At 52.5% G+C, this 25,361-nt stretch overlaps 1 protein-coding gene across 9 annotated transcripts in view; it reads right to left on the bottom strand.

Annotated features, from left to right (window-relative positions):
• Positions 1-6,181: 6,181 nt before the first annotated feature.
• ATP9B (ATPase phospholipid transporting 9B (putative)) overlaps positions 6,182-25,361 on the bottom strand; it is a 279,064-nt gene continuing 259,884 nt past the window's right edge. For 5 of the 9 annotated variants that reach the window (XM_058557340.1, XM_058557343.1, XM_058557342.1 and 2 more), the window contains 5 exons: positions 24,278-24,386; positions 13,470-13,527; positions 12,452-12,655; positions 7,697-7,729; positions 6,182-6,622 (listed from right to left, as the gene is read on the bottom strand). In XM_058557340.1, the coding sequence (XP_058413323.1) occupies positions 6,486-6,622; positions 7,697-7,729; positions 12,452-12,655; positions 13,470-13,527; positions 24,278-24,386 (541 nt within the window). In that variant the 3' untranslated portion in view covers positions 6,182-6,485. Of the gene's footprint in view, positions 6,623-7,696; positions 7,730-12,451; positions 12,656-13,469; positions 13,528-15,203; positions 15,528-21,880; positions 22,853-24,277; positions 24,387-25,361 lie in introns of those variants that run through there. The other 4 variants (XM_058557341.1, XM_058557346.1, XM_058557345.1 and 1 more) reach the window with 4 other exon arrangements.

The raw sequence follows: 25,361 nt of genomic DNA, 5'->3' as shown, positions 1-25,361 counted from the left end.
GGGGGCGTGTGCTGGGGTTTCAGGGAGGGGAGGGGGAGCGCGTGCTGGGGTCTCAGGGAGGGGAGGGGGCGTGTGCTGGGGCTTCAGGGAGGGGGGGCGTGTGCTGGGGTCTCAGTGAGGGGGGGGCGCGTGCTGGGGTTTCAGGGAGCGGGGGCGTGTGCTGGGGTTTCAGGGAGGGGAGGGGGAGCGCGTGCTGGGGTTTCAGGGAGGGGAGGGGGGCGCGTGCTGGGGTTTCAGGGAGGGGAGGGGGGGCGTGTGCTGGGGTTTCAGGGAGGGGGGGCGTGTGCTGGGGTCTCAGTGGGGGAGGGGGGGGCGTGTGCTGGGGTTTCAGGGAGGGGGTCGTGTGCTGGGGTCTCAGTGGGGGAGGGGGGGCGCGTGCTGGGGTTTCAGGGAGGGGGGGCGTGTGCTGGGGTTTCAGGGAGGGGAGGGGGAGCGCGTGCTGGGGTTTCAGGGAGGGGAGGGGGAGCGCGTGCTGGGGTTTCAGGGAGGGGAGGGGGAGCGCGTGCTGGGGTTTCAGGGAGGGGAGGGGGGCGTGTGCTGGGGTCTCAGTGGGGGAGGGGGGGCGTGTGCTGGGGTTTCAGAGAGGGGGGGCGTGTGCTGGGGTCTCAGTGGGGGAGGGGGGGGCGTGTGCTGGGGTTTCAGAGAGGGGGGGCGTGTGCTGGGGTCTCAGTGGGGGTGGGGGGGGCGTGTGCTGGGGTCTCAGTGGGGGAGGGGGAGCGTGTGCTGGGGTTTCAGGGAGGGGTGGGGGGGCGTGTGCTGGGGTTTCAGAGAGGGGGGGCGTGTGCTGGGGTTTCAGGGAGGGGGGGCGTGTGCTGGGGTTTCAGGGAGGGGGGGCGTGTGCTGGGGTTTCAGGGAGGGGGTCGTGTGCTGGGGTCTCAGTGGGGGAGGGGGAGCGTGTGCTGGGGTCTCAGTGGGGGAGGGGGAGCGTGTGCTGGGGTTTCAGGTGGGGGGGCGTGTGCTGGGGTCTCAGTGGGGGAGGGGGAGCGTGTGCTGGGGTCTCAGTGGGGGAGGGGGAGCGTGTGCTGGGGTTTCAGGTGGGGGGGCGTGTGCTGGGGTCTCAGTGGGGGAGGGGGAGCGTGTGCTGGGGTCTCAGTGGGGGAGGGGGAGCGTGTGCTGGGGTCTCAGTGGGGGAGGGGGAGCGTGTGCTGGGGTTTCAGGGAGGGGGGGCGTGTGCTGGGGTCTCAGTGGGGGAGGGGGGAGCGTGTGCTGGGGTCTCAGTGGGGGAGGGGGAGCGTGTGCTGGGGTTTCAGGTGGGGGGGGCGTGTGCTGGCGTTTCAGGTCTGGGGCCGGGGGGGCATGTGGCCCTGCTGGCTGGCACCAGCCTGCGTTTGGCCTGCGTTTGGCCTTGAAGACTGAATTTCTCTTCCCTTGACTGTCTGGACTTTTCCAGTTAGTTCTCATCTTCAGCCTGCAGTTGGCCTTGTGAGGCAGCTGGCAGGGAGGAGGATGGCGAGATAAGGGAATCAGCAGGCGGGTGTCTTGGTTGCCTCTGTGGTGAAGGGTGGATTCTGGTGCCAGGAAACTGAGGAGCTGGAGTCTGGGAGCTTCATCTTCTTGCTGTTCTCTGGATGTCCGTTTCCCTGACCAACCTGAGGAAGCTCACTGAGCCTGTGAGCCTGGCATGAGGCCACCTGGGCTTTTAACAACTGGTAACTTCTACCTGCCTTGTGAAGTTCAGGGATAGGAAGGTTTAAGAAACTGATATTTACAGACAATGTAACTTGGAGAAGGCAGGGAAAGGGGACGACTGCTGTTGGTTTTAACCCCATATGTGCTGGGTTTAATGCAGGGGAGCTGATATCAAGGCTGGTGTCAGTGTTACTTTGATTTCATGATAAAAATCCTCAAAAGAGTGCACTTCTCTCTGCCCCGCGAACCATCTCTGTCACTGTGACACTCCACTCTGCTGAGAACCTGTGTCGTCCTCACCTCCCCGCCACACTGGCCTTCTCCTCCCCTGCACCTTCCCTAGACACCCCTCCTCTGCTCCCGTCTCGTTTCAACTCTGTGCTGCTCTGGGATGTCCTTGTAACCCCCCAGCCTGGCTCACAAGAGAGCACTCACTAGGGGTCTACAACACGTGCCAGACCCTCTATGCACCCTCCTGGCTCCCTTGACCTCCTGTGTTTGTTCTTAATGGTCACACTTCTTGCGGAGTGTCTGCACGTGCTGTTTCTTTCTCGGCGTGAAACTCCAGGGATTTCTCAGGGCACTTGGGCGGGCACAGCCTGTGAGCCCACCTCACCTGCCGCCTCTCTGCCTCACCTGCCGCCTCCTCTCTACCTCACCTGCCGCCTCTCTGCCCCACCTGCCGCCTCTCTGCCCCACCTGCCGCCTCTCTGCCCCACCTGCCACCTCTCTGCCTCTCCCCCTCCTCTCTGCCCCACCTGCCAGCTCTCTGCCCCACCTGCCGCCTCTCTGCCTCTCCCCCTCCTCTCTGCCCCACCTGCCGCCTCTCTGCCCCACCTGCCGCCTCTCTGCCTCTCCCCCTCCTCTATGCCCCACCTGCCGCCTCTCTGCCCCACCTGCCGCCTCTCTGCCTCTCCTCCGCCCTCTCTACTCCACCGGCTGCCTCTCTGCTTCTCTTGCCGCCTCTGCCTCACCTGCTGCCTCTACCCCACCGGCCGCCTCTCTGCCATTCCATGTCCTGCCTTTCAGCCCCCGGGTCCCCCAGTTCGGGGCCTGTGCGTAAGCTGCTGTCATTACTCCTTACTTCTCGGCTTCACTCTCAACCCCTGAGGAGCCCCCGTTACTCACCCCGACTCCTTCAGAGTACTGTCCTCCATCCCACGTGGCCTCCCCCCGGGACGGCATGTGTCACATTCGCAGCTGTGAGCTCAGCACCTGCACAGCCAGGCACACGGGACACCTACACACAACGTTGAGTGAAGGATGGTCTCCTGTCTCGTGGAGCTCACAGCAGAGAAGGAAAGACCCAGTTATGCTATAAAACAATAAAAATGCACTCCCCAGGCCCAAATGGTGGTGAAATAAGCCTCAAGTCCTACGGGCTTGGGCAGCTTTCACCAACAGATCACTGATTGAGCAGGACTTCTGGAGCTGACACGGCTTCCAGAACTTGACAAGCAGGAACAGATTGGGGCCACTCCACACACCGGGGGTCACCTCACCGCCCCGCAGGGGGTATGCTGCTCCTTCCCGGCAGAGACCGCCGCCTTCTCCACGTCCAGCTCAGAAGCTTGAGCCTCGCTGGGTCCAATGGTCTTTCATCAGCGGCTCTCCTCCTTCGTCCAGAGAAGCAGGGCTGTCGGTGTCCCTCTGAGGGGCTTTGTGCGTGACAGCCACCGCCTGGAGCTCCTGACGTCCCCATCCATGTCTCAGGGAACCCTGACAGCCACTCGAAGAAACCGTCCTTGTCTCACAGGCGCGGCACATCTCGGCTCGACGCCCCCTCCTGTGGACCTGATACATCTCGATTTCTCGAGAGTAACGTGTACTAGGTCTGCCAGTCAGTGTCCAGCTGATAACCCGAGGCTTGAGGAAGCTTCTGTGTTTGCAAAGTCGCTCTGCGTGCTGTCCCACAGGCCCCTGGGTTTGTTTTCTGAGGCTTCCTACAGTTTATCCCAATGGCACTGGTCGGCCTCATGGGTGGGCAGTGCCTTAGACACTGTCCACTGCACTGCACTCTGCAGCCCCAGGCCATCGCCTGGCCCCATTTCACAGCCCGTTGTCTGGAAACTCTGCGATTCCCGTGAACCCTCTCGTTCAAGCCCCTGCACGCTCGTGCTCCAATGGAAGGGCGGAAGATGCCAGGAGGCCCAGATCTACCCAAACCTGGGAGCGATCTGGGACATTAACCCAGAACACAAAGGAGAAAACCAGCGGCACCCACGACGAGCTGAAACAGCGGCAGTGAGAGAAAAGACTCCCGTGAGGCTCCTGGCGGCTCCAGCACCCAGAGACAGACCTGCCGAAGCAGCTGAGCGCATCAGGTGCTGCTGGCGGTGCCGGGAAGAGGGTCAGCTTCCTTACTTCTGTGGTGGCTGGAGACTCTCTTCCTGGGAAGACGCTGCTGCAGGGAGCCTGGCTGGTGGGTGGCGCCTGAGGCAGCTGCATGGGATGGCCGGTGGGGCAGATCCACCGGTGCTGACCAACTCTCCAGCCCCAGTGCAGCCTTCCCCAGGAGATGGGGGACCCGTGACATTTGATGAGAAATTAAGCTGAAGAACGCGAACAGACCCAAGACACCTGGTACGAGACGACTTCAGGAGACAGGAAGAAACTCCCGTTTAAGTCAAGAAGCCTCAAAAATTTGCTGAGAAATCCTCCAAGGCACTCCCGGTGAAGAGTGGGTAACGATACGGGTTATAGTACAACACGCAGATTTAGAGTAACAACCAGGGCGCCATACATAGTACAGGGAACCAACTCCTTGCCCCACAAAAAATCCCTATTAAAGAAAAGCAACTCCTCTGGCTCACAGAAATCGTAACAACAGCCTGGAAGATATAGGGCTTTTTCTATCACAATATCAGTTAGGTGCGTGTGCTTACAAAGCGAGTAAACTAGGAGAACCAACAAGAGCACGAGGCAGCACCTCGGGGGGTGAGTCTACAGGAGGGCTGACATCTACACACAAGACACAGTGTTGGAGTTTAAGTGAGATTTTACAAATATAAAAGGATGAGACTTGAGAATCAGCTCTACCTAACAGCAGTGCCTTTGAATACACGTTCCCAGCTGCCAAGTAATTACATGCAGAAATATAACCTTCTGTTCAACGTGGCTTCAGTGTGTGCGAAGAGAACAGCTCTTTATGTCAGAACTCAAGAACTTGTGAAATCTCGCTGTAGGGGACAAGTGTGAATATAAAAGGGAGTGCTAGCCACAGAGAGGTCCCAGGGATGGTGTGACTATAAGGAGGAGTGCACACTTGGAGAGATGCTGGGGATGGTGTACATACAGGAAGGAGCACACGCAGGGAGGTGCCGGGTCGGTGTGAACATGAGGAGGAGCGCACACTCAGGGAGGTGCCGGGGACGGTGAATATGAGGAGGAGTGCACATACGGGGAGGGGCCGGGGACGGCATGAACATGAGGAGGAGCGCACACGTGGGGAGGTCCCGGGGACGGAGCCAACATAAGCAGGAGCACACATGCGGGGAGGTATTGGGGACGGTGAGAACATGAGGAGGAGTGCGCACTCGGGGTGGTATCGGGGATGGTGTGACCATAAGAAAGAGGGCACTGGCAGGGACGGGACGGGGACGGTGAGAACATAAGAGGAGTGCACACATGGGGAGGGGCCGGGGACGGTGTGAACATGAGGGGGAGCGCACAGGCAGGGAGGGGCCAGGGAGGGTGTGAACATAAGAGGAGTGCACACATGGGGAGGGGCCGGGGACGGTGTGAACATGAGGGGGAGCGCACAGGCAGGGAGGGGCCAGGGAGGGTGTGAACATAAGAGGAGTGCACACATGGGGAGGGGCCGGGGACGGTGTGAACATGAGGGGGAGCGCACAGGCAGGGAGGGGCCAGGGAGGGTGTGAACATAAGAGGAGTGCACACATGGGGAGGGGCCGGGGACGGTGTGAACATGAGGGGGAGCGCACAGGCAGGGAGGGGCCAGGGAGGGTGTGAACATAAGAGGAGTGCACACATGGGGAGGGGCCGGGGACGGTGTGAACATGAGGGGGAGCGCACAGGCAGGGAGGGGCCAGGGAGGGTGTGAACATAAGAGGAGTGCACACATGGGGAGGGGCCGGGGACGGTGTGAACATGAGGGGGAGCGCACAGGCAGGGAGGGGCCAGGGAGGGTGTGAACATAAGAGGAGTGCACACATGGGGAGGGGCCGGGGACGGTGTGAACATGAGGGGGAGCGCACAGGCAGGGAGGGGCCAGGGAGGGTGTGAACATAAGAGGAGTGCACACATGGGGAGGGGCCGGGGACGGTGTGAACATAAGGAGGAGCACACACACGGGGAGGTGCTGGGGATGGTGTGAACAAGAGGAGGAGAGTGCACGCGGGGAGGTTCTGGGGTCGGTGTGAATATAGACGTTCGTGCACCACAGAGGTGCTGGCAGCGACACTTGATCCCTGGTGAGGACAGCAGACAGACACCAGCATTGACAGCGTCTGGATTTTATTCAAGTTATGTAGGAACGTCTTTCTATATTATGACATGAAAGAAAGAATTTGATGTTAGAATTTGCAGAATATTAAATAAACTTTCATTTTAATTCTGAGAGCAGCAGAGTAAGATGAATGCTTTACAGTAACAGTGAAATAATCATGGCTCATTTTCAATAGAAACTCAGGCTGGTTCATCTGGAAATTAAATTTTGGAAACAACAGAAAAGGAAGGGATGTGCAGTCTGCACTGACGAGCGCGTCTCAGGGCTGCCCCCAGGAGGCTTCTCTCCTCAGCTCCACTCCTCTCACTGCCTCTCTCCGCAGCCACCGCAAACCCTGCGTCCACAGCAGCAGTCGGAAGGTGCTGGAGCAGCCATGGCATGCGTGGCCCTAGGAGGTGAGCTTGGAGTAGCTGGGGGGGGACAGCTTCCGCTTTAAGTACTTGAGGACGTAGAGTGGAAGACAGCTGACCACAGTGATGGCTGACACCTTCCACATGAAGGGCACAGTTGTGATGAAGGCAACATCTGCAGGAAAGAAGTTCAGGAACAAGCGTAAGAGGCAGCCAAGGAGGCCGCAGGCCTCCCGCCGCCTGAGGCTCTCTCCTGCGCCTTCCAAGTCACTACCCAACGTCACGGGGACGGCCACGCGGAATCTCAGGTTTCTTTGTCACAGCATTGTTTCACCTGTATACCAGGTACAAAGAATCCTTTTAGTAGAATAAATGAAACCCAAGTGTTAGTGAGCATGTAAGGAACATCAGCCAACGCTCTGCTGTGCGTAGACAGGCATGCGCCGAGGCGCTTGGTCTTGGGTGGCACCATGTAGCATGCCTCTGTGATTTGTTTAGACCATCTAGGCCAACCTCCTTCTTCCTGCTAAGGGACAGCAACTTTGCTGGAGGCGTGACGACAGGTGGCCGTGCTGTCACCTCAGCCTCGCCGCCACGGAGAACATCTGTACCAGTCGCCCTGACCCTGCCCCACAGGCAGACCTCTACTCACCGTACAAGCTGCAGCCTGACGACGGGCCACCTGAGTTTCTCACAGGAGAGGCAGATGAAAACCCTGACATTACAGAGTCTGATTCTAAGAATGGCAGAAATCCCTTAGACTGTCATCAGAGGGCAGGATAAAAAGATCTACTCAGTAGGACTCATGGACTTTCAGACACAAAAACAGCACAGGAAAATCCACCGGGCCATGTACAGTGTCCCGGACCCGAAGAGGACAGGGTCACAGTCTGTGTTAAACCATATTTTGAAAAAATCCTGAAGGTGTCTTCCAGGGCTCAACCACTAAAACTTAAAGGGCAAAAACACTGCAGGGAGGGATAAATGGCACCCTCTGGACAGGGATCCTCGTAAGCAGGCCTAGGATGCCTGAGGCCCCCTCCCCGGCCGCTGCGCTGCAGAACCCCAACCAGGAGCCAGCGGCCCGTGCCTGTCACCATGTGGGGAAAGCCCTCGGCAGACGCTTACTGTTAGTGAATTAGTGAGAAACAGTGAGTTAGAGGGAGGCCGTCCTGATCAGTTAGGTATCTCAACCTTCACTGTTCTGCTAAATGTCTATAATCTTGAAAGAAATGGTAACTTCACCTACCTAAGAAAGCTCCAAAAGACACTCTGCCTATGCCTGTTCAAGAAAAAAGGGGAGAAAGACAAGAAAGTACAGATTAAGGGATATCAGGACATTCCAAGTGGTTAGCTAACAAATAAAGAAATACATTAAGAAGCAATAGAAATGACAGCGGGCAATGCATTTGTTTCACTGCGTGTCACCATACGATCTTTTGAGCATGACTGAAATACAATAAGTAGCTTATTGCAGCTTGAAGTCAGACACCCAAACCTTTCCCTCTGGGTTCTGGATCCACGAAGCCCCACAGGGATTTAGGCTCAAAACGCAAAACCCCCTTACGTACCTGCCATGAAAGGAGATTTGTACACGCTGTTTATACACCTCTAAATTTAACACGTGAATGTGTTACTGCTCATCCTCAGCCTGGCCCTTTGAGGAGAGAGGCCTCACCTCCAGTTCACAGGGCAGGGAACTGGGGGTCAGGAGAGGGTGTGTCCCGCCCAGTCCACATGACGTGGGGCGTCTGTCACTTCACAGCTCAGTCTTATGTCTGCTCAGTGCTCTCTGCCTTAAGATGAGCTTTCTGACCGGATGCCAGTGCACCGACACCGACGTACCTGCTAGTGCGACGCCGCGGTCTGAGAACTGATCAGGACGGCCTGGCAGCACCTGGAGGACGGCGAGTCTAACGGCATCCCCTCACTCCAGTCCTCGACTCTGCGGGCCACGCGGGCCTTTCCTGACTCATCTCCGGCCCCACGCAGGACTCTGCTCTCACCTCTTCCTTGCCTCGTCACAGTCACACACGCGGCCCCTCTGTCAAGCGCCTGCTCTCTGAAGAACCCGCCTCTCTGTCGCTCTGTGAGGCCGCCGGCCCTGTTTCCCTCCCTCGTTCCTACCCCGGGCACAGAGCCTGGCTCCGTCCCTCCACATCGGTGCTCACACAGCTTCTGGCTGCGCACGGCTGCTTCTCTACAAGGGTCCGAGAGACCCTCCCCATCCCACCCCAGCCACAGAAGGGCCCTACCGTGGGGTCCTGCACCTGTGCAAGCAGGGTCCTGGCGAGTCTCCCTAGTGTCCCTGAGAACCCAGAGCTGATGCTGCCACGACACATCACCGCTGGGGGCCATCGGTCCTGCCACAGCCCCGTGGTGCGGGCACTGTTCTCGTCAGAGCTTCACACAGCTCCAGGCACCTGGCCGAGGCCACACAGGCCAATCTGGACCCAGGCCCACTGGTGCCCAGCACGGGCAAGACGCTTTCTTGGTGATGGCTGACCTTGGCTGTATGGGGAGCTGAACCCCTGCCCAAAGGAGGGACCAAACGCATCTGCTTCCCACCCCAGAAAAGCCCCGTGAGCGAGCAAGCACTCCCACAGCATCCACTCTTTTTGTCTGTGAAGCATTGTTGTCCCACAAGATGCTAACAGGCCTCAAAGAGGGGGTTCCAGGAACAAAGCAGTTTGGGAAAGGCTGGTACAGTGAACATGCAAAGTGGAGAACTCGCAGGTCTCCGGGCCCCCGCCTTCCTGCAGAGGGACCCCAGGTCACCCTGGTCTGCGGAACACTCATGCCTGGGGGCAGGGTTGAGGACCGCTGCAGAGAGCTCATCTTCTGATCAGCCTGCTTCCTTGGTCGATGCTTCTGACACTGGCTCTCGCTGCATCCTGCGTGTCCGCACCGTTTCCGCCTCCCTCCCTCCCCAGAGCGCCCACACCTGCTTCTTGATCTGGCCTTGGCTGTCCGGGTGCTCTCCTCCTCTCCTCCTCGGGTGCTCTCCTCCTCAGGTTGAACGCGGCCCTCCTGTGAACCTAGGCTCCGCCTCGTAGCCTCCACAGTGCCTCGTGAAGCTCGGTGCCATCCTCGCTCCTGACCCCTTGCACCAAGCTGGTTTTGCTCCTCCCTCGATGCTTCCAGGACTTTCTCTTTATCCTTGAGGGTGTCTCCAAACTTCCAGGAAGCTGGTCTTGGTGTGGACCCGCTCTCACACGTGGGCTGGGCTGCCTGGTGGGGCCTTTCAGTCCCCGTGGACCTCAGGTCTGGGTTTTCCTTGTACCATTTCCGAAGCAACCGCCTCTGCCTGCTTTCTCTTTTCGAAAGCCCCGCTGGTCCGAGCGCTGGCCTCCTGGACAACCATGCAGTCTCCGTGGTGTCCACCCTCCTCTGCGTCTCCGCCTTGTTTACTTTCGGGAAGTCTCCCTGACTTCACTTTCCAGTCCTTCCATTTATCTCCTTGTTCTCAGGCTTCTAAGCTCCGAGGACTCGTTCCTGCTCTCAGCACCCTGTTCCTGGTTAATGGATGTAGCTCTTCCCTCTGATTTTCTCAAGTTCTGTGTGTTTCCTCCAGGTTCACTCGTCTGTGTTGCCAGGCTCTCCCCGCCTGCTCAGTGACCCTGGCTCTCCCACACATTCACCACGAGACACCACACAGTGGACCGGCACTCCTGTGACACCTGGGGCTTGCAGGACGGGCCACTCCAGAGTGATCTAGCAGTCTGGAGGTCGGAATCGACAGGCCTCCTTTCCAGGATGACTCCGCTTCTCCAGAGGAGAATTCTGCCTGCGAAGTCGGCCTGGCCGGCTCCTGCTGAACCTCACGGCACAGCAGCACAGCACCTGACATGGGACGTGACCGTGAAGGAGGCCTGCACTGAGAGTATCTGCGGGGCCTGCCTGACAAGGTTCGGGGTATACTTACCGGCGGCAGGCGGGCGGTGTCATCCAGGGGTCCCCGGGGTGAGCTTCAGTCCACGTCTGGCTCTGCTGCTCACGTCGGACACACGGACGTGAGCCAACGAGGGACCTGGAAGTCAGTGTCTTCACCCGTAACCCAGAGTGGCAAGAGCATGTCTGCCTGGCTCCGCACATGATCGTGAGCACAGAAGGTGACGGTCAGCTTCTGTCACAGTGGTGAGGACACACCATCGGGGACATGAGGCAGTTGTCCCTTTTTTGAAAATCTTCTGGAAAATTTTGTCTCAGAACAGGAAAAGAGCTGCCTCACGTTCTCAAGCAGCACCCGAACGGTGTCTCTGATGTGCAGTGTGGATGCAGGAGCAGTGTCCACACCACTGGGAACCACACCAGGCTTTGGGGACCCTCAGGACAGACCCTGCCTCCAGCTTCATCTGACCACACTCTTTCTCTTCTCTCTGCCCTGATTTTAAAAACCCTGAAGCAGAAATCGTGTGCAGTCCTATTAGCCACATCAGGCAATGTGGGCTGACACAGGGAAGTAAGTAACCCACCCCACAGTTTTTGAGGTTCTCAAACTCTGGCTGGAGAGGCCTGACATCTGGGGAGAAGAGTGACAAGCTGGTGGTTTTTTTTTTTTTTTTTGTGAGGAGATCAGCCCTGAGCTAACATCCGCCAATCCTCCTGTTTTTTTTTGCTGAGGAAGACGGCCCTGGGCTAACATCTGTGCCCATCTTCCTCCACTTTATATGGGACGCCGCCACAGTATGGCTTACCAAGCAGTGCGTCGGTGCGCGCCCAGGATCCGAACCAGCGAACCCCGGGCCGCCGCAGCGGAGCGCGCGCACTTAACCGCTTGCGCCACCGGGCCGGCCCCTGGTGGTTTTTTTTTGAGGAAGATCAGCCCTGAGCTAACATCCATGCCAATCCTCCTCTTTTTGCTGAGGAAGACCGGCCCTGAGCCAACATCTATTGCCAATCCTCCTCCTTTTTTTTTTCCCCAAAGCCCCAGTGGATAGTTGTATGTCATAGTTGCACATCCTTCTAGTTGCCGTATGTGGGACGCGACCTCAGCATGGCTGGAGAAGAGGTGTGTCGGTGCGCGCCCGGGATCCCAACCAGGGCCGCCAGTAGCGGAGCGCGGGCACCCAACCGCTAAGCCATGGGGCCGGCCCCAAGCTGGGTTTGATAAAGTGGGCCAGGTGAGGCGGGTCAGAGCGGCTGGCTGCTGATGGGGAAGCAGGAAGCCTTGGAAAGGGACGGAGGACCGTAGGTGCCCAGGACGGGCGCTGCGCAAAAGTGAGCTCACAGCAGCTTCCTCCCAACGCCTGTGATGGAGGCAGGGCGACTCCTCAGCTGGTCCTGGGGACCCTGAACTCGGGGAGGGAGGAGTGAGCAGGGCACACGAGGCTGTGGAGGCTCGGGCAATTCCAACCTGTGCTCTCTGCAGTCTGCAGGACGCGGTGACGAGGAAGAGGGCGACGACAACTAGCGCCACCTACTGTGTGCTCGCGTTCACTGCCAGGTCTAGTCCCACAGTTGCACGTAGGAAGCAGGCTCAGGAGGGTGACACTTTCTCAAGGTCACCTGGCTGGTAACAGGGGACATGGGATGGGAGAGAGGTGGGGAGGACGGCGTGTGCTCAGGAACCCCGAGTCACAGTGCCGAGGACGACGTCTCTGATGCCACTGAAGATGCTGCTGATGCAGCTGGGCTGCTAACGGGCCGAGGCCGCCATCTCCGTGCCCTGTGGCCTCTGTGTCGAGAGGGGATGGCAGGAGGGCGCTGCCTCTGTGGGCGCCTGGGCTCCACCGGGAAGCCCTCTTCCTCGGAGCATCAGCTGCTTTCATTACAAAAAAGGACCAACATCTTTTTAAAGCCAAGATGGTGAAAATCTTAATTTTATAAATTATTGCAAGGAGTTTACTCTTTCCATCAAAATAAGCTTTTGCGTTGTGAAGCTTTCTGATGTGGGTTTTATTGTGGTCTGCAATTTAAGACAATACAATAAGAAGTAACAATAAAAAGTGTTTAAAAACCAATAACAGATAATTATTCAAAAACGAATTCCAAGGCAACTTACCGAAATATTCATTTAGAAAGGCAAGTGAGGCGACGTAGCAGCCCAAGCTGAGGAACTCGGCCACGACCATCAGCCAGTGCCACGTCCTGACAGTCAGGGCCACCATCAGCAGCTCGGTGAGGATGAGGGCCGTGAAGGAGATGGCCACGACGTGGACGAATTCAGACTCGAAAAGCAGCAGGGCCCCGTACATGAGGATGCCTCCTGGAAGACAGCGAGGGGAGTGGGGTTCCCACCCACAACTTCTCCTATCCAGATGGGAAATTCTACTGCGATCCCGATGTAAGCCAGCTGGAAACCCGATCATGGAAATAGCTAAGCGACACTAACAGCACTTACAGGTATGGGATTACTACATACCCACACTGCTGCTGACTAACAATTTATTTAAACTCTGGATTACAAACAAGATAAGATGTGGTACTAGCTAGGTCAGTCAGGAAGACCAAGCAGAGGCTTAAGAACTTTTTACTCCAGAGGAAAAGCCTTGCCTCCACTTCCATTAGCGTAGACCACTGCAAATTTTAATGTAATATATCTGACCCACCTGTTCCATCTATCTATCTACAGGTTATATATATATCTACCTGTAATATATCTGATCCATCTGTTACTCACACTTTCAACAACCCCATTTATCTGGAACACCAAACACAGGGTGTCTAAGGACTTCTGATCAGGTAATTCAAATTTCCCAGAGTCTCACTACCACTCCGTGAAAGAAAACCACTGTGTGGCGTACACAATGTGACAAGCGCTTTTGTCCAATTTTTCTGGATTCACATTTAATTAAAAGCAGCTCAATTTTTAGGTGACATGCATGAGCAAACAACACCGGTCCACACTGCGCTGTGACAAGGCCTGAAGGCCAGCCGCCAAATACAGATTTACCTGATGAACAGAGAGCAATATTTAAACGCTGACGGAATTTTAAGCCTTTGGAATTTAACTAGAAGGTGAAAACAACACTAATATAAGACAGTACAATCTTCAGCGCAGGAGAAGTAGGCTGTCTTACCTTGGTAAATACTGATTAAAACCCAGATGAGGAAGGTCTTAAAGCACAAGGATCTTCCCTAGGGCAAAGAGGGACAGCCCAGTTAACAGACAGCAACAACATGGCTACTCGTGCGTTCCAGGGGCCGGGTGTGGTGCTTCTCCCACCCCAGGCCCCCATGCCCAACCCACACACCAGCCAACCGCCTGTCTTCCTGCCAGTGCATCTGAGCTGTGCGCTGTGCACACCTTACGCAGAGGGTCCTCTCTTCTTTGACCTTTGGTGACCTTTAAGCTGTAGCTATAGGTCCCTTGGCTTCCTAGTGACCCAGGCGTCGATGTGTTTAAACAAACAGTGAAACGCACCAGGGGATAAGGACTTTCTTTGTAGTAAAAATAATCTCCCTTTACTTCTTTATTGCTTGGGAACAAACATCCCTATATATTTACTTTTTAGTTTTTTCAGATGAAAAAGGGTGGTCTATCACAACAGAAGTCAGAATTCATTACCCCTTAGAGCCTTTCTGGAAAAGATGTCACATAGATAAGTCCAACACAGACAAACAGAATGGTTTCTCGTGCAATAACCTTCACTTTTAAAACTTAGCACAGGTTATTACTGATGGGTTGGGATAGAAGAATGTCAGCCTGTGGGCTGGTCTAACCACACTCCTAAAGACAGTCATACCCAAGGAGGAAGACCACACTGCCCTGTTGGTGCCAAGGGTCGGTTAAAGGCCTGGGCGTTAGGACAAAGCCCGACACACCACCAGCACCGTGGCGTCACGTGGACCACTGTGCTGATCCCGCACCTCTGCATCTATCCTCTCGAGCCACGGAATGCCTTGGTTGGACAGAGCAGACAACATTTCCACGTCCAGATGAGGAAACATGAGAAGTCTGGCGACTTCCTCCAGTTCCTGCTGCAGGTCGGCGGCCCCCGAGGAAGAGGCTCCCACAACAAGCCGAGGGGGGAGGTCTCAGGGTCAGAAAGTGATAAACGCCACACACACATGAACCTGTACAGCCAACAGAGGACACAGAGACACGGCGTAGTGCACTGCCACGACGACACCCAGAGGGGGTCTGGATCTGAATCCATCTGCCTTGAGTTGACTGACAATTTCTCAGAAGAGACAGAAGGCGATTACCGCACCTTCAGTGCCCTCCTTGCCTACAATGGTCAGTCTGTGAAAATGCTGGCTGAGCCTGAGTCCTTATGATGTGTAAGTGTGTAGAGTAAGATTCAAATCCATCAATCTATTAAAAGGCAGAAAACATTAAATTTAAACATTTATATATTTTAATAGGTTCTCTTTGCATGTATTTCCCAAGTGTGCCTCTCTGATTGGCTACTAGTGGGTGTTTGGCCTTTGGCCACAAAATTCATATGTAATTAACTATGTGGCTAATTTTATTTGAATATTTTGAAAGGAAATTTAACTTTATTTTTTTTACAAAAATAAGAGATTTACTTTGTAGCCAGATCTGCTGACATCTATTCAATATTATTTATGTGACATAATTATCAATTTATATACCGAAAGATGAATAGGGAACACTCGTGCCATTTCTCGTCTTAGGAGATGCAAACTCATCAGATGGTATTTGTTAAAGACAGTCCATCAAATGTACACACAGTCAGCGCTCCTGTGTCCAAGCAGACTGTAGATTCATGAAGCAAACACGACAAGATGAGCGCAAACCATCCTAGAATAAGGAACTGGAGAAATAATCTGAACATACGTGTAACCACTTGCTGCTGGATGCGATGCTTGTTCACAGTCCCCAGACTTCAGCTCTGAGAGGCCAAAGTAAAAATCGCACTGCGCTCAGTGGCACAAACATACCACGCATGGACGCAATTCATTTGCTGTGGACCTGTGGGCACGTGCAGCCGCTCTCCCGGGCGCGAGCGCCTCTTCATTTGTTCAGGAAGAGGAAGAGCGGTCTCACCATCCCCTCACTCAGACGCACGGGATGGTCCACCAGCAGGAACTCTGTCCGGGCGCTGAGCACCTGGATGGCCTGGACACCCCTGCCCAGTTGTGTTGGGCATGCACTGGCCCTCTGTGTGCCTCTGTGCATAGAAATGTTAACACTACAGACCTCGTGGGGATGAAATGAAATAAGCATAATGCCAGAAACCTACTGCGCATTCAGTAAATGCTTGTCATTACATTTTCATATTAGAATTACAGACTTCAGAAGGTATATTTCCATTACACATCAACCAAAACTGTAAAAAATAAAACCAAGCAAATTTTTGGAAAGATTAATCCACCTGAAGATCACAGGAAGAAAATTACTAACATGATTGTTTAATGTGGTTGAGAACTATGGAAGCGCTAAGGGCCACACTGTATGTAACACACAGACAGGCCATGTTGATGTGCACACGGACTGTACCTATGATTACACACAAGCAGGACAGATAGGTGTGAGGCCACTGCTCAGAAGCCCTAGCACTTCTGCTGCCCTGCGTTTGTAACCGCTTTTCTCACTTTAATTTACTCTCCTAGTCTGCCTCCTCAACTTACTCTCTCTGATTCCTCCTAGAACAAAGAGAAATGGTATTTTTTTCCACATTCCCATAATGACAATCACGTTGCAGGAGTCTAGGGGTAGAAGAATCATACAGGACGACTAAAGGGCGGGGATGCAGTGGGAACCACCAGAACAACTTCTCAAGGGAGGTGGGGCCGGCGTGCCCCGGGGTCGAGGAAGAGACCTGTGAAAGAACATTCTCTGACTCGGGAGCAAGTAAGGGCTTCTGTTTTTTTGTGAGGAAGATTAGCCCTGAGCTAACATCTGATGCCAGTCCTCCTCTTTTTGCTGAGGAAGATTGGCCCTGGGCTAGCATCCGTGCCCATCTTCCACTACTTTATGTGGGACGCCGCCACAGCGTCGCTTGACAAGCAGTGCATCTGTGTGCGCCCGGGATCCGAACCTGCGAACCCTGGGCTGCTGAAGCGGAGCATGCGCACTTAACAGCTGTGCCCCGGGGCTGGCCCAGTAAGGGCCTCTTATCCACTAAGCACGTTCTACCTCCTCAGGAGAGAAGAGAGGATGGAAGACACGGGTGCAGGGGCGGGTCAAGAAGTGGTGGCTGGCATGAGGAGGCCGTGGGCTTTTTCACACAGTATCCTGATTCCTGAGGTTCATTCCACGGCCACTTCTGTTTCTTGTACCCATGGTTTGAGAGTCTGGTTACTGACTTCCTCAAGTTGTCATTCCTTCATTCTACAGGGGATGAACTCAATTTCATCCAAGGAAATATAACTCTCAGAATACGAAATGAACGTGAAATGTAACTGCACAGGATCTTTCTGAACAGGTTAAACAAGAACTGGACGCTCACCAGAGTGTAAGCTGACAGGTGAGTTTACTGCCCTGGATTCATCTGCTTCAGGCCAGGGTCAGGAGTAGCTATTTACGAAAGCTCAAAGCTAGGAAGGACAAGGCTACGGATCTGCAAAATGCAGTTCTCCTCATCTCTCCCAGGGAGGATGAGGTGGTCTTCTTGGCTTTGCCTATTCATGTCAGCCACTTGTGCTGAGGTGACGTGAGGAGCAGCATGGAGGCTCCCCCAGACCCTCCCAGCTGCCCTCGGCTGGCACATCAAGTGGACCCGGAACCACCACCAGCACTGAGGTGTTAGCACTGGTCCAGTCTGACTAAACCATCTGGATGCCAACAGCTTTCTACGGATATCCTTCTTCTGTCCCTTGTCCCAGCCAAGACCCCACGCTGCCTCAGTCACCACGTCTCCTGAGGCTCCTGTGATCTGGGCCAGCTCCTTACTCTTTCCGCATCTTCAACGACCTGGACACTTTTCAAAACTCCGGTCAGCGAGGTTGCGGAATGCCCCAGTTTGGGTTCGTCTGGTGTCTTCTAAGGACTGGACTGCTGGGAAGGACACGACAGAGAGGGCGGTGTGTCCCCCAGTGTGCCACACCAGGAGGGCGTGGCCTGAGTACACTGCTGACACGACTTCTGATCACTCGGTTAAGACCATGTCTGCTGGGTGTCTCACTGTTCAATTACTATTTTTTCCCTTTGTAATTAAAAAACATCTTGGGAAAATATTCTCAGACAACCCAGATACTGTTTCTCTTCACTCCCCCGCCCACCGACTTCCGCATCCCCAGGGTCTGCCCGCAGCACTCGATGCCTGTGCTCCCGAGGTGCCGTCCCAGCTCCCTCATTCCCTCCATGTGAAACTGCAATCCTCCAGTGGGGAGGAGTTCCCTCTCTTTATATTAGTATGGACTTAGAGTATTTATTTTATTCTGGGGTTATAATGCAATACCATTGTTATTTACTTTGTTGCTCGGTATGTTCCCATTTTGGCCATTGGGAGCTCTTTTGGGCCATTTTGATGTGCCGTCATTATAGTCAGTGTTCATTTCTTTGAACACATCCTTACTTTCTGGCACACAGCTGCACCAGGCTCACCTTACTTTCCCTCTCTGAGGCACCGGGGCTCCATCTAACATATGATGCTGCGGCGTCTCCTCTCACTGGGGTCTGGACACCAGGCGTGCTCACCGCCACTGCAACCCCGCTCACTGGACGACCTAGGACACGTCCGTGGTTCTTCCTGCATCGGTCTGTACCTGCACTCACTGTGTCACCTGACTTCCAACCGGCACAGCAGCGCACCAGCCGTCCAGTCCCTGTGGTTCCAGCTCCCACCTCACAGTGACAAGGCTGGCTCTTGTCAGCCACCACACAGCACCATGCGCTCACCCTGGTCCACACACAGAGCAGTTTCCCCACAGAAACACATGACCCACTGGAGTCCCGGGGTGTGTGGCTCTCTTGGCCTCCAGCCTCCCAGCAGACTCACAGTCAGACACTTTTCCCAAGTTACTCAGGGCAGCTCCTCTCCTCCCCGCCTGCCCCCACCCAGCATGGCTGTGACTCAGCGCCCGTGCCGTCAGGTTCATTTGTCACAGTCTGCATCCCATCTCCCCTGACTCCTCTCCTCGCGGGGTGCAGTTCTAAGGGTTCTGACAAACGCAGTCACGTGCCCAGCACAGTGTCAGACGAAACATCGCCCTCACCCCAAAAGTGTGCCCTTTCAGTCACCTCTCTCCCACCTCCAAACCTTTGGCACCACTGGTTTGCATTTCTCAGAGTGTCAGATAAATGGGACCACACAGACTTTTGAGTCTGGCTTCTGTGTAACAAAATGCATTTGATATCCGTCCGTGTTGTTGAACTGATGGTTTTTCTTGTGATTGCTGAATGTTCCCCCACTGCACGGCTGCGCCAGTCTCAGGATGAAGGGCGTCTGGTTGTTTCCAGTTTTTGCCAGTGGTGACAAAGCTGCCATAAATACTCGTGTATAGGATTTTGTGGGAAGATAAATTTTCATTTCTCTTGGGTAAATACCTAGGAGTGGGACTGCTGGGTCCTATGGTAAGTGTATGTTTAACTTGACAAGAAACTGCCAAACTGTGTGCCAGCATGGCTGTGCCATTCTGCATTCCCATCAGCGATGATCGGGGGCTGCTGTTGCTCCCCATCGTTGCCAGCTTATTTCTAGCATTTTCGAGTGGTATCTTGCTGTTTTAACTTGCATTTCTCTAATGAAAAACGATGTTGAGCATTTTTCCATATGCTTACTAACCATCTGTACATCATCTTTGGTGTGGCACCAACTCAGGCCTTTTGCCCATTTAAAAAACTGGGTTGTTTTCATTTTGAGTTTTGAGGGTTCTTTATATATTCTGGATACAAATCCTTTGTCAGAAGTGTGCTTTGCAAATATTTCCTGCCAGTCTGTGGCTTGTCTTTTTTTTTTTTTTTCCTGTGAGGAAGATCAGCCCTGAGCTAACATCCATGCTAATCTTCCTCTTTTTGCTGAGGAAGACCGGCTCTGAGCTAACATCTATTGCCAATCCTCCTCCTTTTTTTCCCCCAAAGCCCCAGTAGATAGTTGTATGTCTTAGTTGCACATCCTTCTAGTTGCTGTATGTGGGACACGGCCTCAGCATGGCCGGACAAGCGGTGCATCGGTGCGCGCCCGGGATCTGAACCCCGGGCCGCCAGTAGTGGAGCGTGCGCACTTAACTGCTAAGCCATGGGGCCGGCCCTGTGGCTTGTCTTTTCATTTCCTTAACAATGTCATTCACAGAAGAAGTTTTTAATTACGATAAAGTCCAATTCATCAATTTTTTCCTTTATGATCATGCTTCTGACCCCATATCTAAAAACTCTTGGCCTACGCCAAGGTGATGCACATCTTCTTCTAGAGGTTTATAGTTTTACATTCTACGTCTATGGCTCATTTTCAGTGAACTGCCGCAGGAGGTGTGAGGTGTGGGCTGACGTTCCATTCTTGCCTGTGGGCGACCAGCTGTTCCCACATCATTTGTTGACAAGACGATCCTTCCTCGGCTGGGTTTCCTTTCAGGTTTGTCAAAAATCGTGGCGTGTGTGGCTGTATATCTGGGCTCTCTATTCTACTCCACTGACGGCTGTGTCTCTCCTTTGCCAATAACACAGCGCCTTCGTTACTGTTTCACAGAAGGTCTGACGTCGGGTAGTGTGAGTCTTCCGACTTGATTCTTCTGTCTCCAAATGGCTTTGGTAATTCTAGCGCCCTTGCCTTTCCACATAACCCTCAGAATCAGCTTGTCAATGTCCAGCAAAACTGGGTCTTCCAACCCACGAATGCGCATCTGAGCCTTTCTAAAATCTTTCATCAGTGTTTCTGTTTTCAGCTTACAGATCCCGTACATATGCTGCTAGAGTTATACCAAGTATTTCACTTTTTTATGCTACTAGAATCAGTGTTTAAAATTTTTTTCAGATCGCAACTGTTCATTGCTAGTTTTGAAGTAGAAATGATTAAAAATTTTGTCTACGAACTGGCGACTGAGGCCACAGCTACAAGTCAGAGACACTCAGGAGCACATGGCTGGCTTGGCTGACCATGGTCACCTGACTAGTCCTGACACCTGCATCTCAGTGCTGGGGGCTTTTCATAAGAGGCCACAGACCACTCAGGATAAATAAAGTCATCTGTGGAGTCAGGAGAGGGTGAGTACCCACAGACAGGATGAGTCTCCTGTCATACTGGTAGCACCCAGAAAACTAGAAATGACTGTACTCGTCATGAGCAAAATTTAATAATCCAAAGCAGAATTAGACCTTCAAAAGAGGAACACCAAAATATTATTGTTACAAATACATCACTTTCTGTAAGAAATGAAAATTATATGGTTTAGGAAGGAGGAGGAAATGTTGCTTTTTTGTTGAATTGATCCACCTAGTGATTACTGAACAGATGCTGTGTCCAGCAGGTGTTGGCCCCAGAGACACAGCATGAGCAGAGGTGACCCTCAGGCTTGGCTGGTCTTGTTAGAGCAATAAGTCTGATTGTAATGCCTGGATTATTTATACTCTTAGAATAAAAAGATTGGTTACCAAATAAGTATCAAAACCAGGATATTTTATTTCAAAGCATAGTACTTTCCTCTCTGTTTTGCAAAGGATGTGCACTCTGCTTCCCTTGATTACCTTTGAAGGCATTTTATAAATTTACTGTGACCTGAGATTTCTGCTCAGAACTTCCTAGATAAATTACTCATTGGGCAATTACTTATATTCCAATCTGAGGCTTATTTTATGCTGCTGCCCTATGCTCCTGTTTAACTATCATTTAACTTATCCTGAATTTATGTTTTCTTCTCCTGACTAAATGCCGGCTTATTGAGACCAGCACCTCCCAGGCCCCAGCACAGCACCTCCCACAGACTGGCCCACAGTGACGGAGTCAGACAGGCTGCATTGCTGCCCAGGGCCCAGCTGTCCAGTGCTCGGCTGTCCAAAGCCCGGCCATTGCAGCTACTGGAGAGCAAAGCAAAGTGCCATGTTCAGATAACTTGGCGAATGTTCAGAAGCAATATAAAGCTTCAAAATATTTCTCTGGCTTCAATAAGAAAAAATAACTCAATTTTTATCAAGTTAAGTGGTTGAGGACCTTAGTGCTATTTTGTTTTCAAAGGACTTGAAGTGTACTAGATTTTTAAAGAAATATATACTATAAAGACAAATAGTACAGATTTTGGATATTGAAAAAAAGGAGCCTAGAGAAAATAAGTGACTGAACTCTTGTCACAATAATTTAGGAATGGTGTCCTGACTGTAGGATACTGAAACATTCTGAGTTGTTGGTCACCTTACCCAAAATGGCAAGCTAGTACCCTCAATGAGATCCAACTTAATCAGAACACGGTTTCCTGCATCCCTTGTGTTTAAGTGTATCAGCCAATGGCACGGAATTGGTTGATTCATGGCTGCAGTCAGAGATGAGTTGGCTACCTGTCCTGACATGAGTACAGCCATGTTTGGCTGTTCCATGGACCTACAGCCACCAGCACACAAAGAAACATAAAGCTACTTTCTGTATGGTGGGAACTGGCCCTTCTCCCACAGAGATGGTTGCAAATTGTAACATTACAAGGCTCTTTGGGCATCGTAGCTTGAGACGGACTGGCCATCATCTGTGCCTGGCTGGGACGACAGCCAGGGGGCTCAGTGCTCGTACGCAACTGATAACCATTTGTGCATGGGAACACTAAATGCTTGCTCTGCAAAGTCTGTAACTGCTTACTCTGGAGATTAATGATACTATATAAACTGCTGGAAACTGAGGCCTGGTGAGAGTCTCACCTGTGGAGGGGACGCCTTGCCCAGGGCCTCTGACGATCGGACTCCTGCCTCGCCGTATCAATTGAAGGGACTCTCCCTGGTGCAAGGGCGTGAATGTTGTGCGTAACCGATCTGATGTGTTCTCTTTTCGGTCAACCTGGTGCTTCTCTTTCTGGTTGATTTGTGTTATTTCCCTTCAGTCGATCTGGTGTTTCCCTTTCCAATCAATTTGTGTCATTTCCCTCTTGTTATTTGACCTATTCGGATCTGTTTGCGGGCTATCGCCTTTACTTTCTTCTATATAATAAAATATACATTTAGTCCACTCGTTTGGGTTGGAAAGTTTCTTTTTACGTCTCTGGTCGAATCCACCGAACCTCTCAAAACACTACTCAAGGTAGAAACCTGTCACCTGTAAACACACCTGTTCCTGGAGTAACTTAGATGCTGTAGGAAAGATGCTGTGGGTACAACCTACATCCCCGCAAACGGTGAGCACACGAGCCCTCCTCGTGCCTCGCTTCCCATCCCTGCTGAAGCCTGCGTTTACACTCTGTCCTCCCCCTGACCGCATGGCCTCATCACCCGGGCTGACCTGCGGGGACCTAAACTCAGCTTAGATACCAGGACACCGATGGCCTACGACTTTAGGTCTGCTCATCCCGTTTCACGTTCGTACATGAAAAGCTGTCCCCTCACGTCTGGGAGGCAGCACTGAAGCAAACATTTCTGGAGTCTCTGGAAATAAGGAAACACACGATCTACTAAAATTATAATTATTTGTAATAGCTTCCCGTAGTTTTTGGATCTTCGATCCTATTTTGCTTTACTGAATGATAATGGTTTCACCATTTTAGGACATTAAACCAAATAGCTTTTCTTCTGCTTGTAATATTCACAGTGATGTCAGCATCATGACAACAATGCTTGAGATATATATCCTATTATCCATTCAAATATTATATTATCAAATATAAAGCTTGGTATTTTCTCCTATTTTACACTATATTGGTGAGCTAGCTTTATTTTTGTCCTGATTATAAAAGTAATATGGCCATTTTGTATTTCTTTCAAGGAACTTTAAAATCTTAATTTCATCAGATCCTTACACCATCACCACGAAATCCGAAGATTAGAGTGGCCCCAGCACCACTCAGACCGGTGAGTGGTCAGCTGGCCTCGAGTCTAGTTGTTCCATGCCTAACCTCATTCTTCCTCCATTACACCATACTGCCAGAGCTTTAAACGTCTGAGTCGACCATTTCAGGTTATCAACTGTAAACCTAAATTTAATTGGGGGTTAGTGGACTTTGTTCTCAGTGTTGGTTCAGGAAACACTAGCCTTTCAGAAGATTCCAAAGTCGCCACAGTTTGTATTTGGGGAGCTGAGTGGGTCTCCCACCCCATGGAGCCTGTTTTCTATGCTATAAACATGTGCTTTCATAAAAAATGTGATAAAATCAAAGCTTCCTTCAGGAATGTTTTAGTCTTAACAGAGCACAGTTTTAGGCCAAACGAATGAATCTCCTGCATAGTTTCAGGGAATTGGAGTTTTCTGGGGAGGGACTTTCTTCTTAGCAGTGTGACCGCAACAACAGCATCTGGGTCGTAGGGTCAGAGAAATCCACAAACAGAGATCTGGGCATGCGCAGGGGGCTCCCAGTCAAAGGTCCGGGGCTCCTAGCGGTGATGCCGCGTCGTGCAGCAGACAGATGGGAGGCCAGTCCCGTCTCGGGTATAGCACTGTGGGCAGGTGCAGCCACAGCCAACAGCACCTTTACACAGAAACAGCACAGGAGCTCCCACCAGCCACTGGGTGTGCTCAGGAGCCTAGCCTGTGCTACAGTAACACAAGTCCACAAGTGGTTAGAGCACCCTCTAGAACTATAACTTTATGCATGATATCAGAGCTTTACTGCAAACACTTGAGAAAACAACTGTTTTCCCTCGTATGTCTTTCACTTTTGAAATTTAACTCAAAAGGAAAATGCGAAAAATAACTAGGAGAAATAAAAAAATGTCTGGAAGGACAGAGAACAGATTATTTAAAACCTGCTTGGAAACTGCCTCATGACTGGCACGTTTCTCATACTAAATATTCTCACAAAACACCAGGAGTGGGTTTGCCAGTGGCTGGAAGGGCGGCCTGGCCTCGGTGCGCACCTTGGTGAGGTCCTTGTAGAGTTCCGGGTAGAGCATGGCCATCTCGGGCTTCACGTCTTGGTCCAGCACTAGAGAGAACACGGGGAACATGGTGTATATGGTCGCGTACCTGAAACCGAGAGGAGAGTCACATCAGCAGGAGGAGCTCTCATGCACCCCCACGAACACCTCCGCCATCAGAGCCCAGAGTTCAAAACTAAACACAACAAAAACAAGCTGGCAACCAAGTACGCTTTTTCCTAAAACTTAACGCTGATCCCACAGCACAATCACGTGGTCTATCAGCCACAAGTGCTCACAGGTAGCAGAACCTGGTTTTTATTTGAGATCATTGTAGACCTGCGTCAGCTATCAGATATAACACAGAGAGATCCCATGTGCCCTCTACCTGGCACCCTCAATGGTAGCATCTTGCAAAACTGCAGCCCAATCTCAGAGCCAGAATATCGGCTCTGCACAGTCCAGACACAGGGCATCCACCACCCCCAGGGCCTCCTGACGCCCACTCCCCTCCCACCCTCCATAACCCTGGCCACCACTCATCTGTTCGCCAGCTTATAACTTCTGTCATTTCAAGGTTGTCTGCATGCATCACACAGCAGGTAGCCTTTGGGAGTTGGCTTTTCCCCTCAGCCTGACTCCCTGGAGAGTCACCCAGGTGTTGCTGTACCAATAGTTCACTCCTTTTGACGGCTGAGTAGTATTCGTGGTTGTGGATGTACCAGTTTCTCTAACCCAGTCACTCACTGAACTACATCTGGGTTATTCCCAGTTTCCAGTTATTACCAATAAAACTACTATAACCATTCACTGCACACATTTTTTTTTGTAAAAATAAATTTTCATTCATTTGGGACACAAGTGCCAAGTGGGATCATACGCCCAGGAGTGTACTTGCTGGTCATACGGAAATGGGATATTTAGTTTTTTAAAGAAACTGCCAAAATGTTTTCCCGAGTAGCTGTGCCATTTCATACTCCCACCAGCAGTGTGCGAGATCCCGTTTCTCTGAATTCTCATCATACTTTGGAATCGTCACAGATTTTTTAGCCGTTCTGCGAGGTATGTGGTGGCATCTCATCGT

The sequence above is a fragment of the Diceros bicornis genome, chromosome 16 (genome assembly GCF_020826845.1).
Source record: "Diceros bicornis minor isolate mBicDic1 chromosome 16, mDicBic1.mat.cur, whole genome shotgun sequence".
NCBI classification, from domain to species: Eukaryota; Metazoa; Chordata; class Mammalia; order Perissodactyla; family Rhinocerotidae; genus Diceros; species Diceros bicornis.
The sequence above is the reverse complement of the archived record's forward strand: the minus strand, read 5'-3'. Positions and strand labels throughout refer to the sequence as shown.